Source organism: Capra hircus, chromosome 12 (genome assembly GCF_001704415.2).
Source record: "Capra hircus breed San Clemente chromosome 12, ASM170441v1, whole genome shotgun sequence".
NCBI lineage: Eukaryota > Metazoa > Chordata > Mammalia > Artiodactyla > Bovidae > Capra > Capra hircus.
Genome location: NC_030819.1, coordinates 16,490,359 through 16,505,972, shown reverse-complemented (window position 1 = coordinate 16,505,972; position 15,614 = coordinate 16,490,359). Strand labels below are relative to the sequence as shown.

Below are 15,614 nucleotides of genomic sequence, written 5' to 3'. Positions count from 1 at the left end.
TGGGTGTTCTTTGGAAGGAATGATGCTAAAGTTGAAACTCCAGTACTTTGGCCACGTCCTGCGAAGAGTTGACTCATTGGAAAAGGCTCTGATGCTGGGAGGGATTGGGGGTGGGAGGGGAAGGGGACGACAGAGGATGAGATGGCTGGATGGCATCACAGAGTCAATGGCCGTCGGTCTGAGTGAACTCCGGGAATTGGTGATAGACAAGGAGGCCTGGCGTGCTGCGATTCATGGGGTCGCAAAGAGCCGGACGCGACTGAACTGAACTGAATGTACGAGTGAAATCTACTTACCTAAAAGGCTTGACAATTTACTTAAGGAAAAAAACCCCAAAACAGCAGCTTCTCTGATAGACCACTGCCTGTCCAGATTACACAGGTGCTGCACTCTATTACCACAGCCATTTCTGTCAACAACTGTTTATTTAATCTTGAAGTCAAGGAAGAACAATTTTCTAGCAATACTGATTACTCATCATCTTGAATTATGTGTTTGTTTCCCTTCTATTTACAGGATTATGTCAAGACTAACATTTCAAAGTTGGCACCAATAAGAAATACGTCTGTCTACAGGACAACCCATTGGTGAAACTCATTAAACCATATTTGACAACTTTTTCATTTTTATGCTAAGTAAAAAGGAAAAGAGAGTGAAGATTTATATTAGCATGAGATATAATTTTAAGATGTTATTGCCACTTTATTCTCCAAAAAGGAAGAATTATAGATTTATAGTTCTACCACAGGAAATAAATTTTATGAGCCCAGATCAGTCTGACAAACTAAAAAGTGAAAAAAATTCTAAAAATAATGACTCCATAGAGGGAAGCAACTATTTCTTCTTATTCTATTTTTAAATATTTGAAGCTAATGAGAAAAAGAAAATTATTCCATGATCTTGACTATATTTCCATGCAGCATTGCTGACCTAGATGGATAGAATTGTTCATATACAAAAACATATTTAAGGACAAATCCACACACACTGTTCAAATATCTTTGCGTAGAACCAAAAGACATGGATGCTCTGTTTTTCTTACCACACCCTTAAAAATCTCTATACATTTTCATTTTATGCCTCACACCGAGTAAGGAATAAAATCAGGGACTGAGTCCAAAGAACACTTCACTGAAATATCCACTTGAAGTTCAGAGAGGAATCCTTCACTAATTATTGACTTAAACATCCTGCAAACCAGGAACTGAGGCTGAAAATCACCCAGGGCAGACACTGGTTTTCACTGATGTGTTATCAGCACACCACTCTGTAGCCCTGCTCTCTCTCAACAGCAGACCTGGAGGCAGGACTTTCCCATCAGCAGAAGCATGACTGTATTTGGAGTAACATCAGGGATAAAGGCTCTTAAACACATAACAAGTCAGAAATAGACTTTCCAGGTGTTCAAGAGATTGAAACATTTCCCTGTGTGATACAATCTATTAAAATGCACTTGCAAAATGAAAGGAAAATATTTTCAGAACACAGAACTTAATTTTATGATAGCTTTCCATTTAACCACAGTATTTTAATAAACTTCCACTCAATGTGTACTTTGAAGCTTGTCAGAGACTTTCTATCTAAATGAGGGGGAAATTTTTTAAACAAAATTATCCTGTCTACCAAGAAGGAAAAGAACACCCAACAGATCATAGTTGATTTCATAACAACATTACTTATGGAGAAAACATCATTGCTTATGTGCCGCCTACTGTCAAAGCATTTGTAACACACTTGTAAAAAGCCCAAAGTGAGCTGCGAGTACATATTCGTAAAGGGCAACACCGGCTTCCCTCTTTTTTCCCTAAAACACTTTAAGAGATGTGCATACCACCCAAGCAGTCCCTTTAGAATCATTTCCAAATTGTCAAAGAGTCTCCTTAGAAGCCAGGATCAGTCTACTGTGCGTTAGTAAGTTAGTCACCTTAAATAAAGAATCACTTACTTTTATTTCCTAACGTCCTCACATTCCCAATGGTTTGAAAACAATGCTTGTTTAAAGTCCCAGGAAAGCAGTTTTTGGAAGTTTTATGAAATCAAGGGTAACCAGTTATGTGATTACCATATCATATAGAGCTATGCATGGAAGCATCAATGTTTTGTTTATATGTGGATTGAGCTCCAATCTACAGTTGTATTAAATTCTGAATCTGAATCTTTTCTTTATGGAATAACAGAATATTGGTACTAGATCTAAAAGAAAAAACAACAACACTCCACTGTCAACAATTACTTACATTAGAAAAAGGCCTAGAAGACAGTACTTTTTCTTCCAATGTTTGTGACCACAACTGATAACCAGCAAATGAGCAATAAATGCTTGATGAGTGAAAAAGCCCCAGTGAAAAGTTAAGCGACTGGCACAACTCTTGCAAAGCTATGTTCCCAGCAGAACTGGGTCATCTTGACATCTCAGCTTCCTATCTAGTAACAGTTTAATAATCCCTACTGATTTTTTTTATAATGGATGAATTCTACCTCTTTACTTCTTAAGGCACTGTAATTTATAAGGTAAAAACTACCAGGCATCAAATAGTTAACCCATATAAGTGCCAAGATTCGTTTTTAAAGCACTACCAAACATATTAAGTGTTGGACAGCTTCAGTTCCATGACTGACTGGCATTAGGGGAACTTGGAAACTTGCATAATCTGGTTTCACGAACTGCACTTTCCAAATAAACAAGGTTTATTCTTTATGCCACCAAATAACAGAAATAAAGTCCACCATATAAAAATATATTACAAGCTCAACCTGTGAAAATAAACTATAAAAATTAAATTTAATGTAAACAACAAGTATGAAGGAAAAAACAGCTCTAAATCACTTGTACGTCTGTGAAGTTCCACTGTTGTTTGAGATCACAGCATGGAGACATTCAAACACATTCCTGAACCCTCTTTCTTCTATCCACTCAACAAATCCTTACTAAGCAGGTAAAGTTGCCCAATCCTGGAAGTGGAGGCTTTCCCAGAAACACCATATACTCGAGGGCACAGCGCACAAGGCTAAGATAAGAGACAGTCAATACAGAGTCACCTAAATAATACTTTACTTGTAATTGTGATAAGCATTATAAAACTGAGATTGAAAATACAGCTGTGAAATAAGCATCACTGGCTCAATATTATTAATATTTGGATTTTTTCCATTTTCTTGATGGCAAATAATAATAATGTTTAAAAACTAAAGGCGAGAGGGGTGGGGAGCAGGGAAGAAATGGTAACAGAACATGAAGTCTTCAGTTAGAAAATGAAAATCAAGGGATTCCCTGGTGGCTGGATGGTAAAGAAGGAAACCTGTGTTTCCTGCGGAACACAGGTTCGATCTCTGATCTGGGAAGATCCCACATGGCTCAGAGGAACTAAGTCAGAGCAAGCAACCTGATGGGTGTGGCCCAACCATTGAGCTTGGGCTCTCCAGCCCTGGAGCCACAACTCTTGAGCCCTGACAACCTTACTCCAAGCTCTGCAACAAGAGAAGCCACCACAATGAGAAGCCCGTGAACCTCAACTAGAGAAGAGCCCGTGCAGCAAGCAATGAAGACCCAGCATGGCCAAAGATAAACAGATAAGTAAAAACATTTTTTAAAAAAAAACAGAAAATGAAAATCAAATTCTGCCTTAGGGTGCCACATATCAATCTTATATTAAATCTTTGAGGGGAAGGATTTGGGTCATAAAGCAGAACCACTCAGAATTTTCAATACAACAAATTGATATGCTTCTCAGTGTTTATTGATGGTGACTCTGACCTCAAAGAATTATGCCAATTTTTCTTGAAATGATGTACTGAAAGATGAACTATGTCATAAGGCTACTTTGTGGTATTTTCTGTTACAAACAGCTAAAGGTTGAAGTAATTGTGTGTGTGTGTGTGTGTGTGTGTGTGTGTGTGTGTGTGAGAGAGAGAGAGAGAGAGAGAGAGAGAGAGATCTGGAGGGTGGCAATAGATAGCACTATTTGAATTATACTTCCTACCCATGGGTTCTTGAATTCAACCAACCATTGGTCAAAAATATTTGGAAAAAAAATTCCTGAAAGGAAAACTTGAATTTGCTTGTAAGCAATTTGAAGTATATGGGAGGATGTACATAGGTTATATGTGACACTAGGCATTTTCAGACGTTGGTATCCACAGGGGTCGTGGAACCAATCACCAAATATGTCAAGAGATAACTGTACTATTAATTCACACATCCCATAAGGTAATGGCAACTAACTGAGAACACTTATGCCAGAAACTGGAATATAACAGTGAAGTCCTGAGGCCATACATTGCCTGGCTCTGATTTAGCTGAAGGCTGAGACAATACATATATTAAAATGAAGTATGTATGTATACATACAATCTATGTATACTATAATATTAGGAAGTATTAGTGCAATCAAATAAAATGCCATCCTTATGATCCGCTGAGGTGGTGCGGTGGTTTAAAAAACCGGCCTGCAGTGGAGGAGATGAGGGTTCAATCCCTAGGTCAGGAAGATCCCATAGAGGAGCAAATGGCTCCACACTCCAGTCTTCTTGCCTGGAGAATTCCATGGACAAAGGGCTACAGTCCATGGGGTTGCAAACAGTTAGCCAGCACTTAGTGAATAAACAACAACAATTAGGGCTAGCACTCTGAACCCAGTACGAGCTTCTCAAATCTTATTTTTTTAACATTTTATTAGAGAACTACAGTGCTTTCTCTGTTACTAAGTTATCAATATTTCCATGTATGATTATTACAGACAAAAAAATCAATGAGTAACCAGAACACTAACAGATTAAAAATGTACACCAAAATGGTGCAATATTTACCAGGAGTAGACAAGCACTATAACAATTACCTTTATAAAGATTACTGACAAAATAACAATAGCAATCAAATATATGTAACTATGTAACTATTTAAACTCCTAACAAAGGCTTTTATGATACTATTAGCAGTAACACAGCAACTCCCATAAAATATGACTTAATATCACCATGATAAGAGTTTAAGTACATATAGCAATTGTTATGTGAAAAACATATTTTCAATATGTCACAAGCCAACAGGATTTAATTACCACACCTACTTCAGACTATTAGCTGTTTCATTCAAACCTGAAAAAATAATATTTATGTGGTCATTGAGATTCACTATGATTGATGCGATCTTTTGTGTTATTCCCCTTATAGTCACTCACATTTGTTAAAAAATAACAAGGAAAACTGAAAGGGGAAATGTGTGTTTTTGTTTTGCAACAAAGCTTTTCAGATGATGACTAACCTCTTCCTTTGAAGACAAAAAGCCTCTGTAACTAATGTACATAGAAATATGTTCTTTACTATGTGCATTAAGCAAAGAAAGGAAAGAAAAAGAGGGGGAGAGGGGAACTGAAGGACTGAAGCCAGAATTCAAAGCAACCTAGGCAAGACTGAGCCCAGGAAAGCTGTCAGAAAGTTATTATTCTTATTCTCAATTTCTTACAGCTCATCTGCTCTCAAGGAAGAAAACTCGTAGTTTCTTTAAACCATATCCACAACAGATCTCACTTGAAAGGAAACACAGCGAGTGATTTGGCATGAATGGGTGTATTACCAATTTTCCAGCATCACTACTGAATATTTATGTCGTGACGAATGATGACACTGGTGAAATATTTTAACACGAAGCCTTGCCTTGTAAATCGTCTGAATGATGTTGTGTCAAAACAACACCTACCATAAATCAGAGGTTTTAGGACCAGTATTTCTTGTTCTAACACGCTACCTGCTCAGCAGAATCACTTGTGCGAACAGGCATAGATTAATGTGCGCTAAGCAGAGCCATCTTACCGCCTAACTTATAGAGCTATAATTTAACAGGCCTATTATCGTCAAGGTAATTTTGACAGTGCTGAAATATTATCCTTGTTAAGAATATGCATTTAGCACAAACCTCAGTGGTCATTTGCACTGAATAAACAGACATGGATCCCTACAATTATTCTTCGTTTCTACCAATGACTCTTTTTCCTAGCAAGGCAACAGTCCGTTGACAAGTGAGTTTATAAATACTATAGCAAGATGGTTATTCTCAATAGTACAAAAAGCTCAGCACGTCGCTTTCAATTTACTTTCCACTACTTCATGAGTTCATCAGCAACTTGAAGTGGAGGCTAATGAGTCCCTTTCCAGATTTACGAAACAGCAATCATTTAAACCACGAAGACCCCTCCTCCTTGCCCCAAACTCAATTCCTCGTTCTCAGTATTTTACATGGGTGAAATTTACACAGCCTCATCTCCCACGCAGTCAAGTAGGAAATATTAATACTTAGGGCAATTCCAGATTTTTCATTATGGAAGATAAAAGAATATGTCTTCTCTTAAACCGTAGTACTACTGCTGCTGCTGCTGCTGCTTCTAAGTCACTTCAGTCATGTCTGACTCTGTGCGACCCCATAGATGGCAGCCCACTAGGCTCCTCTGTCCCTGGGATTCTCCAGGCAAGAATACTGGAGTGGGTTGCCATTTCCTTCTCCAAGGCATGAAAGTGAAAAGTGAAAGTGAAGTTGCTCAGTCGTGCCCTGACTCTGAGCAACCCCATGCACTGCTGCCTACCAGGCTCCTCCATCCATGGGATTTTCCAGGCAAGAATACTGGAGTGGGTTGCCATTGCCTTCTCTATTCTAAGTTACAAGTTACTCCGAAACTGTAGTACTACCAGAAGAATAAAAATAACAAAAGAAATTAGTGAATTTTTTTTACAGTGCATTAGCTCTAACTAAACTTGATCTACTAAAAAATAATATATATAAATTTGTACTTTATAAACACTGAATAACTAACACACACACAGAGAGAGCACAAAAGTCAGTCGTGTGAAACAAACATACTAGCCACAACCCAACTGACTGCATTTTCCTCAGAGAAGATACACAGCATCTACCGACACCGTGGCTCAGTGTCTTAAAGCCAAATTTGCCAATAGAAAGGAAATCAACAAAGATCTATCTGGAATCCATTACACGCAAAGCTCTAAGCCAAGAGTTTTGCCATAATAATTAGGCAGGAACAAACAGGACAACTATCTTCTCATCTTGTCTCCAAATCAAAGGGTGAAACTTTAGACACTTGATAAAGATAAAATATTTCTGCTAACTCTGACTGCGTGGATGAAAAGTGCTTGATCATAATATCTTCCACACAACTGATCATATTCTACTCTTTAGGAATGAAAATAAAATCCATTAAACATGTCAGAAGTGGCCTATTTCAGTTACTAGGGTAAACCATATAAATTAAGAAATCCAAATACCATCTTTGAATCGCTAGTTATTTCAGGACAGCAAGAGAGTTTAATGTTTCAGACTTAATGAACCTCAACAATGCTTTTAAAAACTGTAACACTACAGAATACAGAGCCTCAGGCCATAAAAATAGAATTTCCAAGAAAGCTTTAGTATAAAAACAACCAGATTTTGCAGGAAGGTACCCTTTATAGTATATCCCTGAAATAATGTAGATCATGCTGCCCTCTTGTGCCAGATGTAGAAAATAAAACAAATTTTGTCCTCACGAGGGAAACAAAATCTGGGTTTTTAACAGAAATCATCTCTGAATTTCTAAATGACTTACTGTTGACTTGCGATTTGTGTTACCCGAGTATGAAGATCTGATGCAAGTGAACGTCGACTTCAGAGACAGAAAACAAAGGTTGGCTAGGAAGATGTGGACATGACAAATAGCGCAGGAACGCGGCCCACATGCCCATAAGATACTATTCAAACCCAGCTGCAATCAAAACATGCAAGAAATGTCTGCTCTGGCTCCTGAACACTTGTAGCTCTTTAATAAACACACACAGGAAGTGGGACTTCCCTGGTGGTCAAGTGGTTAAGAATCCACCTTCCAATGCAGGGGGGCGTGGCTTCGATGCCTGATCAGGGAACTAAGATCCCACATGCCACGTGGTGCAGCAAAAAAATATTCATAAATAAGTACACATTAAAAATATATAAATGTAGTCCATTCATTAAAAATACGACCTCAAAAAAAACTTAATGAGGCTTCCTTGGTGGTCCAGAGGTTAAGAGTCCACCTTGCAATTCAGGAGACACTGCTTTTATCCCTGGTCCAGGAAGATCCCACATGCCTCGGAGCAACCAAGCCGTGGGCTGCGACTCCTGAGCCCAGGCTTAATAGTCTGTGCTCCACAACAACAGAAGCCACTGCAAAAAGAAGCCTGTGCAACACAAGGAAGAGGAGCCCCCACAAGCTGTAACTAGAGAAAGCCCACAAGCAGTAACAAAGACTCAGCACAGCCAAAAATAACTAAATAAATAAAATTAGTTTTTTTTAAAATTTAAGAACTAAATAAGTCAACATATAATACCATTACCGAGGGGTGTCCCAGGTGGTACCAGAAGACTTAGAAGAAGTAGGTTCGATCCCTGGGTCAGGGGAATCCCCTGGAGAAGAGCATGACAACCAACTCCAGTATTCCTGCCTGGAGAATCCCATGGACATGGGAGCCTGGCAGGTTACAATTCATAGGGTTGCAAAGAGTCGGACAGGACTGAAGCGACTTAGCACTCACACACCATTACCAAAATACGTCAAAGTAAGAAAGTGAAACAGAGATGGGTGAGATAACGGGAGGGAATAGGAAGAGAAAAGGAAAAAATGAAACCTGGTTTTGCCATTCTAAGGCCACACACTAATAAAACTCCAGTAGGCAATGAAGCATCACATTATATGAACAAAGTAAAGCTCGTGCATCAAAACATATGTTCAAAATAGAAAGTAGCCACAGGAGCACTGCTGGATTGTTACACTGTAGGCAGAGAAACCACGCACTTTCTAGGCTGACGCTTCTTTCCTTCATAGAATACGATAAACACAATGAACGTAAAGGAACCTGCGAATTTGGTTGAGCAACTGGTGTTTTCAGCAACTTCCCATGGAGCCCTGGTTCTTAGCACACCCAGTGCAGTTACAACCAGTTACTCCCCTAGTGTCTAGCAAAACTCATGAAGATCTGGGATGAAGCATCAGAATAGAAACAGAACATTTAGAGTGGGCCCACCAATGAATGAATGTACAAGGCCTTGTGACCATCCAGTTCAGGGTCATTGAGAACCCACTGGCACAAGTGGGCTTGGAGACAAGTAGAAACAAGGGAACTCTGGTGTGGTGAGTACAAATCCAGGCAGACTGGGGAAGGCACAGACCCGATGGGCCTCTCTCTTGAGTTTCCAACTGCACCATCCCAAGCCCAAAGCCCTTCCTTTCATCACTTTTCTAACTCTGGGTGGCTGTCAGGATCCTGAAATCATAGGAAATGTACTGACCCCCTAGGATATCCTGGAGAGATACACACTTCGTGATCACCACATGCTACAGGGGAAACAGACTAGAAATCAAATCACCCACAATTTTATGCTGGGAACTTTGTTGAATTAAACCCAGATATTGAAGGTAACTTAGAAGTTGAGGGACTTCCTGGCAGTCCAGGGGTTGAAACTTCATCTTCCAACACATGGGTTGTGGGTTTGATCCCTGATCAGGGAGCCAAGCAAGGTCCCACATGCCAAGAAATAAAAAATCAAAACAGAAGCAAAAAGTTGAGCAAGTCAGTCTCTCTGCTATAGAAGGGGATTAAAAAATATATATATAACTATTAGGGTACACATAATAATCTCAACTATGAGGCATAATTCTTACACATTACTTGTTTTTCCAAAGAAGAGCAAGATAAAACAAGTATAAAAAGTATAAAAAATTTTTATTCAAACAATAATTTAAAATTCATCACTTAAAATTTTTCATTAAAAAAAAGTCACGGCTCCTAAACCTTTGGGGCAAGGCAGGCCTGTCCTTGGAGTACTATTTGGGCTTCTATTTTCTTGAAGGAATCAGGTCCTGTTAATAGTTACAGGACAGGGAGACAAGATACAACCTAGCGTGCCAGCTGCAGCAAGATGAGTGATTTGAAGATTTACGCTTGGGCCCAAATCCCTAAATAATTAATTAACCAGCATCTGGAGAAGCCTACAGGGGTTGTTCATGCTTCCAACGTTATGACTGTAATTTTCACATTAACTGAAAAGTGGAGCAACACCACAACCATAACAGCACGGACTCCTCCAATTACTTTGTCTCCACAGCTTTATAGTAAGACGAGATCTGTACTGGCCTCTGCAGCTTACCATCCTGTGCTCCACCCAGTGCTTGGATGAAACATGTGCTGGGTAAATCTACACAAGACGCTGCACCAACAGCCTCATTTAATCCTCACACAGTGATACAGGAAAGGCAGCAGTTATTCCCATTTCACAGGAGACGAAGTGCCCACATAGCATGTGATCATTGACTCGAAGAATCATAAGGCCCTGGCTTCGATCTAAATGCTGTGAATGTACTCACCTGCCTAATTCTAACAGTATCGACATTCCGGCAAGTGTGGGAATAGCATCCCATTTTCCAGATAAAACTGAGACACAGAGTAACCAACACATAAGTATTAATTAAAATTTGACCATTAGTAACTAGCACCAGGATTGAACCCAGGCAGTTGGCTCCACAGACCACACTTCAAAACCAAGACAGACAACATCCTCCCTTGAGATCTGCCTGCCCAATAGATCTACCTTCCTTTGGCCTTGGTCACATGGCTAGCTGATGGCCAGGCCAAGGCTACTTCTGTCCTTTCTGTAGCCCACCTCCCTGCCTCAACAAGTCCTGTCAATCATCACCTGCAAAAACAAAGTCACCCTGGGCCTTAGCACAAGTCTAGTCAACTAGACAGAGTGGACCCATACACTGATGAACCACCTCTTCATGGAAACATAGCTCAGGAGGCTACATTCTGAAATAAGACAGGTTGAAGGCCTCAAGGTGGAGTAACCAAACACTGGGAAACCTCCCAGGACACGCATACTGAGAAACTTACTACTGGGCATCTACCTACTACGTATGTACCACAAAGCCTCTTACATGTTACCAAAACTCCACTATAAGCTATACAGTTAGTTTAATTGAAGAGGATATCTACATTAAATTAATCTTGGATGTTCATTAATTATTCATTACCATTTTAGGTAAATCTCATACTCTGGGCATAAGCCAAAGCGCTATGATCCTAGATATGCATGGGCAATGAAAGAAAAAGCCCCATAGCTTGTCTTGAGTAGAGATTCAGTGTAACAAGGTTTGAGTAGAGACCAAGCTAAAATATGTAACACCACTTGTGTTTTAGCAACAAGCACAAACTATGTAAATATGTTTGCATTGAATGTAGAAAGGTTCATTTGCCACACGAATCAGCTCTTAAAGCATTCTGCAAAGTGAGCATACATCTATATTTTCGCTCTCACACAAAAGTGGAATAAAAGTTTATATGCCCTTATATTCAGATATACCATGGTGGAACAAAAATTTCAGCAAAGTTTTTTGTACAAAATGGATCGATATGCACAGAGATTTTCTTCAAAGCAATTCAAATGTCAAAAGTAATCAGGCATTGGCAGGGAATGGATACATGTATATGCGGGGCTGAATTCCTTCACTGTTCACCTGAAATTATCACAACACTGTTAATTGGCTATTGCCAGGTCACTTCAGTCGTGTCCGACTCTGTACAACCCCATAGATGGCAGCCCACCAAGCTCCCCCGCCCCTGGGATTCTCCAGGCAAGAACACTGGAGTGGGTTGCAATTTCCTTCTCCAATGCATGAAAGCGAAAGGTGAAAGTGAAGCTGCTCAGTCATGTCCGACTTAGCGACCCCATGGACTGCAGCCTACCAGGCTCCTCCATCCATGAGATTTTGCAGGCAAGAGTACTGGAGTGGGGTGCCATTGGCTTCTCCGTTAATTGGCTATACCCCAATACAAAATGTTTTTGATGTTAAAAATAATAAAATTTAAAAAAGTAATCAGGCATTAAGTATGATAAGAAGACATATTTACAAGTTCCTTCACTATTCACCTGAAATCATCACAACGTTGTTAATTGGCTATATCCCAATACAAAATGTTTTTGGTGCAAAAAAGAATTAAATTTTAAAAAAAGGAATCAGGTGTTAATTAAGTACGATAGCAAGACACACTTACTGTTAAAATCTGGTGTCTGACCTACCTATTGGATTTCTATCGAAGAACAGTACTGGAGCTCTCAAAATGGACTCGAACATTTGGTTGTGCAAAGTTTGTGAAGAACTAACAAGGACAAAGAACACCAACAGAGATCTAGCGATGCCAAACAGGACAGTGGATGCAGTTAACCCTGAAATAAAGAAACATCATTAAGCCCAAGATCTCTGCCTTTGAATCAAGAAGGCTAAGCCATGCCAAATAGCTTATAAAGATATTATATCCTTACCCCATGAAGTATCTGGATTCTAGAAGAGTTTAACTCATTCATGACATACATTTTAAAAAGAAGAAAACAAAAAACACTATTTTCCTCTCATTAAATATAAACCTCATGAGGGGGAAAGAAATGAAGTGTAAAATAAAATTTCATTCCAGTATTTCCTAATCCAATTATAAGTTTCAATAAAACTCAGAAGAATTTTTAAAAGTTGTTAGTCTTCTCTTCTTCACATTTCAATTCTTAATAATTATAACGTCTCATAATCTAAAATGGTGAAAAGCTTTGGTATCGGCATGTTAATGAATAGGAAACAGAAGAAATACTATCATGTCCTTATAGACAAACCCAAGTAGCTTTAAAGAGTATAAAAATACCACATAAACTTGCAAGCAAAAAATCTAACTGAACTGTAGGAAAATACAAATTATAAATATAAATGAACATCAGCATTTAAATTACATTTTGTTAATGATAGAAATGAGTATCACTATGCATATAAAAATTAGAATACCCTCCCAACATCTTTTGAACTAAACAGAGGGGGGATAACTTCTGTAATAAATATTCCATTAAGAACTTTATTCCCTTCTGATGAGACACTTAAATTCTGAAATTTAAATTTCAGTATTTAAATTCTGACAGTTATTCAAATTTCTCGGCTCCATCAACAGGCATTTGCCTTAGCCCACCATCCTATATGAGTATATAACATAAACCCCCCACCTTCCTCCTTCAAGCCCCCATAAGCCACCAATTCAGAAGGTAAATAGCTAATGGATTTAGAGTTCTTAGCAAGAGATCAACAAAATACATAAAAAATTTCAATGCGTGGGTTCTTACAAAGATAACTCACTCTATCTTTGCAGAAAGCTTGTATATTTCCTGTGTGAATATTTAAAATTTTAGATGAGGAATTCCATTTAAAAGTATGCAATGTCACGTATATTCTAGGCACTGGTGTCAAAACAAAGAGCTGTGTTGATATTAGTAGGCAAGACAGATGTTAAATTAATCACACAGTTATGGACATAATAACACTGTGATCTCAGGAAAGAAGAAGGAACCTTAATGCCCAGACACTGGATTTCTCCCTGTTTAGCTTCTGCCTTAAGTAATTAGTAAAACCCAAGAGATGAGCAGTGTGGCGAAGGAGAGTTTGCACACCTGCGAGGCAGTAATGCTTTTATTTGGGACCCTGGCTGCCAGAGGATTTCAACCAAGGTCAATAAAAGCCAAGTTTCATTCAGAAAGAATTGCAACAATCTGAACCATAAGGTGGGGATCTGTTTCTAATCCCCTCACACATCCATAAAATGATATAAGATTTAGCTAAAGCAACCTATTAGAATAGACAATAGTCACATATTTCCAGTGGCTGATTTTCTCAATATGCAATGCTGGTTTAACTTCCAAAATCCAGTACAGAGCAAATTAAAAGTCTTCATTCAACCTCTCTTCTTCTAGCAGATTTTTAAAATAATTATTCTAATTAATTCACAGAATAAATGCGGCTGGCTCAGAAACTTAATCTGTTAAGACATTACTGAATTACTCCTGGAAGCTCTAGTTGCTCACATGGGCTCATTGTAAGCAACTCAGACTCTCGGATAATAGACCAGATGACTCAACTTTACCTGAGTAAATTCCTAAGTACCAGTTCAGACTGAGCTTCTCAGTTACATTTCCTTGTCCATTAACAGTGACATTCAGGGCACTCTGTTGATTGGCCCTAGGGAACAGGGAAGAAAAAAGATTACACATAGATACAATTAGGTAAATACAAAAAAAAAAAAAATATCCTTGATGTAGGAGACAGGATTTATGCTGCCAAGTGTTTAGCAGCTCACAGGGCCCTGTGTTTCTCTACCGTAAAAAAATTTCAATTTGAATCATGACTTTCAGCTCTCTGAACTGTCTGTGAGGAAGCTGCTAAGGATCACGGGAGGGTCACACGCCACCAGCAGGATCTTTACTTTTTCTTCAGGGAAACTACGTGAGAGTCAGAAGAGGAGGCTGTACAAGCCCCCTCCTTCCCACCGACTCTGTGGAAAAGCGAGGTTCGCGTAGATTTCACAACACTTTGGGTCAGACCAGGAATCACTCACCAGTATGAAAGCCACCAATCCTGCAGGACGTAGGCAACCTGGAGCAGGAAATAACAGTCATTCACACACTGACATCAGTGAGCCTCACACCTCGCTCACAAGGAACCTTTGGGTTCAGGTCTGTGCCAAGCCCTACACCCCAGATGACCACAGGTCAGGGGACGGTATGCTACATTTTAATATCTCTAAAAGACATTGTTTATTTCTAGAATCTGTCATGTACACACACCACCACCAAGCTTCACTTATTTTGCATTGCACATATAACACTTTTCAATGCAAATCCCAGTGGACTGCAAACACAGTATTTATATACATACCAGGATTTTTCAAAGGATTTTTCAAAGGATAAAAGCTTAATAGGTACTGTGGTGGCCAGTTTTCGCTGTCAGTTTGGCCATACCAGTCTCCAGTGATTCAACAAAACACTAGTTCAGATGTTCCTGTGAAGGTATTTTGTGGGTGAGGGTCACATCCATCATCAGAACTTACAGGAGGTCACCCTCAACACTGCGGTGGCCTCGGCCACTCAGTCGAAGATCTTAAGAGCAAAACCTGAGGAGGAAGAAATTCTGCCTCAAGACAGCAGGTAGCTCCTGCCTTGAGGTTCCAGCCTGCAGGCCTGCCTTTCTGATTTCAGATTCACTCAGACAGATCCCATAATCTCATGAGCCAGTTATTTCAAATAAATCTCTTAATTCACATATTAAAAAATAATAATATTACAGTAAGGTAAACACAGTATAAATAGTATTAAAAATATCAGCCTTAGGGCACAAATCAAAATAAAAATTATTCCTTTGCTCCTTATTTTATTTTTGTTTAATCAAATAAACAAGAGGGTGTTTTTCCATGGAAAAAAATAAAAATAAAAATCCTTCCTTACCTGAGCTGCAAGGTTTACTAGAATGAGGAAAATGATGATAAACCAGTGAGCACCAGCTGTGAAGTAATTCTTATAAGCCTTAAAACCAACTTTTCCTTCTGAACGGGTCTCCTCAGTTAGGGTGACCTGTATATTCTCGGTCTTGGAAGGAAAGGCAGAGAGAGACAAAAATTTAAATAATGAACCCTAAATCAACAATAACCTCCACTGCAAAGCTGCGGTGAAATAGACACAACTCATATGCTGGTAGGAGGGCAAGATTCTACAGAGAGAGAAGAGTGTGGAAACACTG

General features: G+C 39.1%; 1 protein-coding gene across 1 annotated transcript in view; it reads right to left on the bottom strand.

Annotated features, from left to right (window-relative positions):
• Positions 1-15,614, bottom strand: part of ABCC4 (ATP binding cassette subfamily C member 4) — a 188,448-nt gene that overhangs the window by 79,728 nt on the left and 93,106 nt on the right. The window contains 4 exon segments of the mRNA XM_018056447.1: positions 12,095-12,241; positions 13,966-14,060; positions 14,437-14,474; positions 15,323-15,463. Of these exon segments, the coding sequence (XP_017911936.1) occupies positions 12,095-12,241; positions 13,966-14,060; positions 14,437-14,474; positions 15,323-15,463 (421 nt within the window).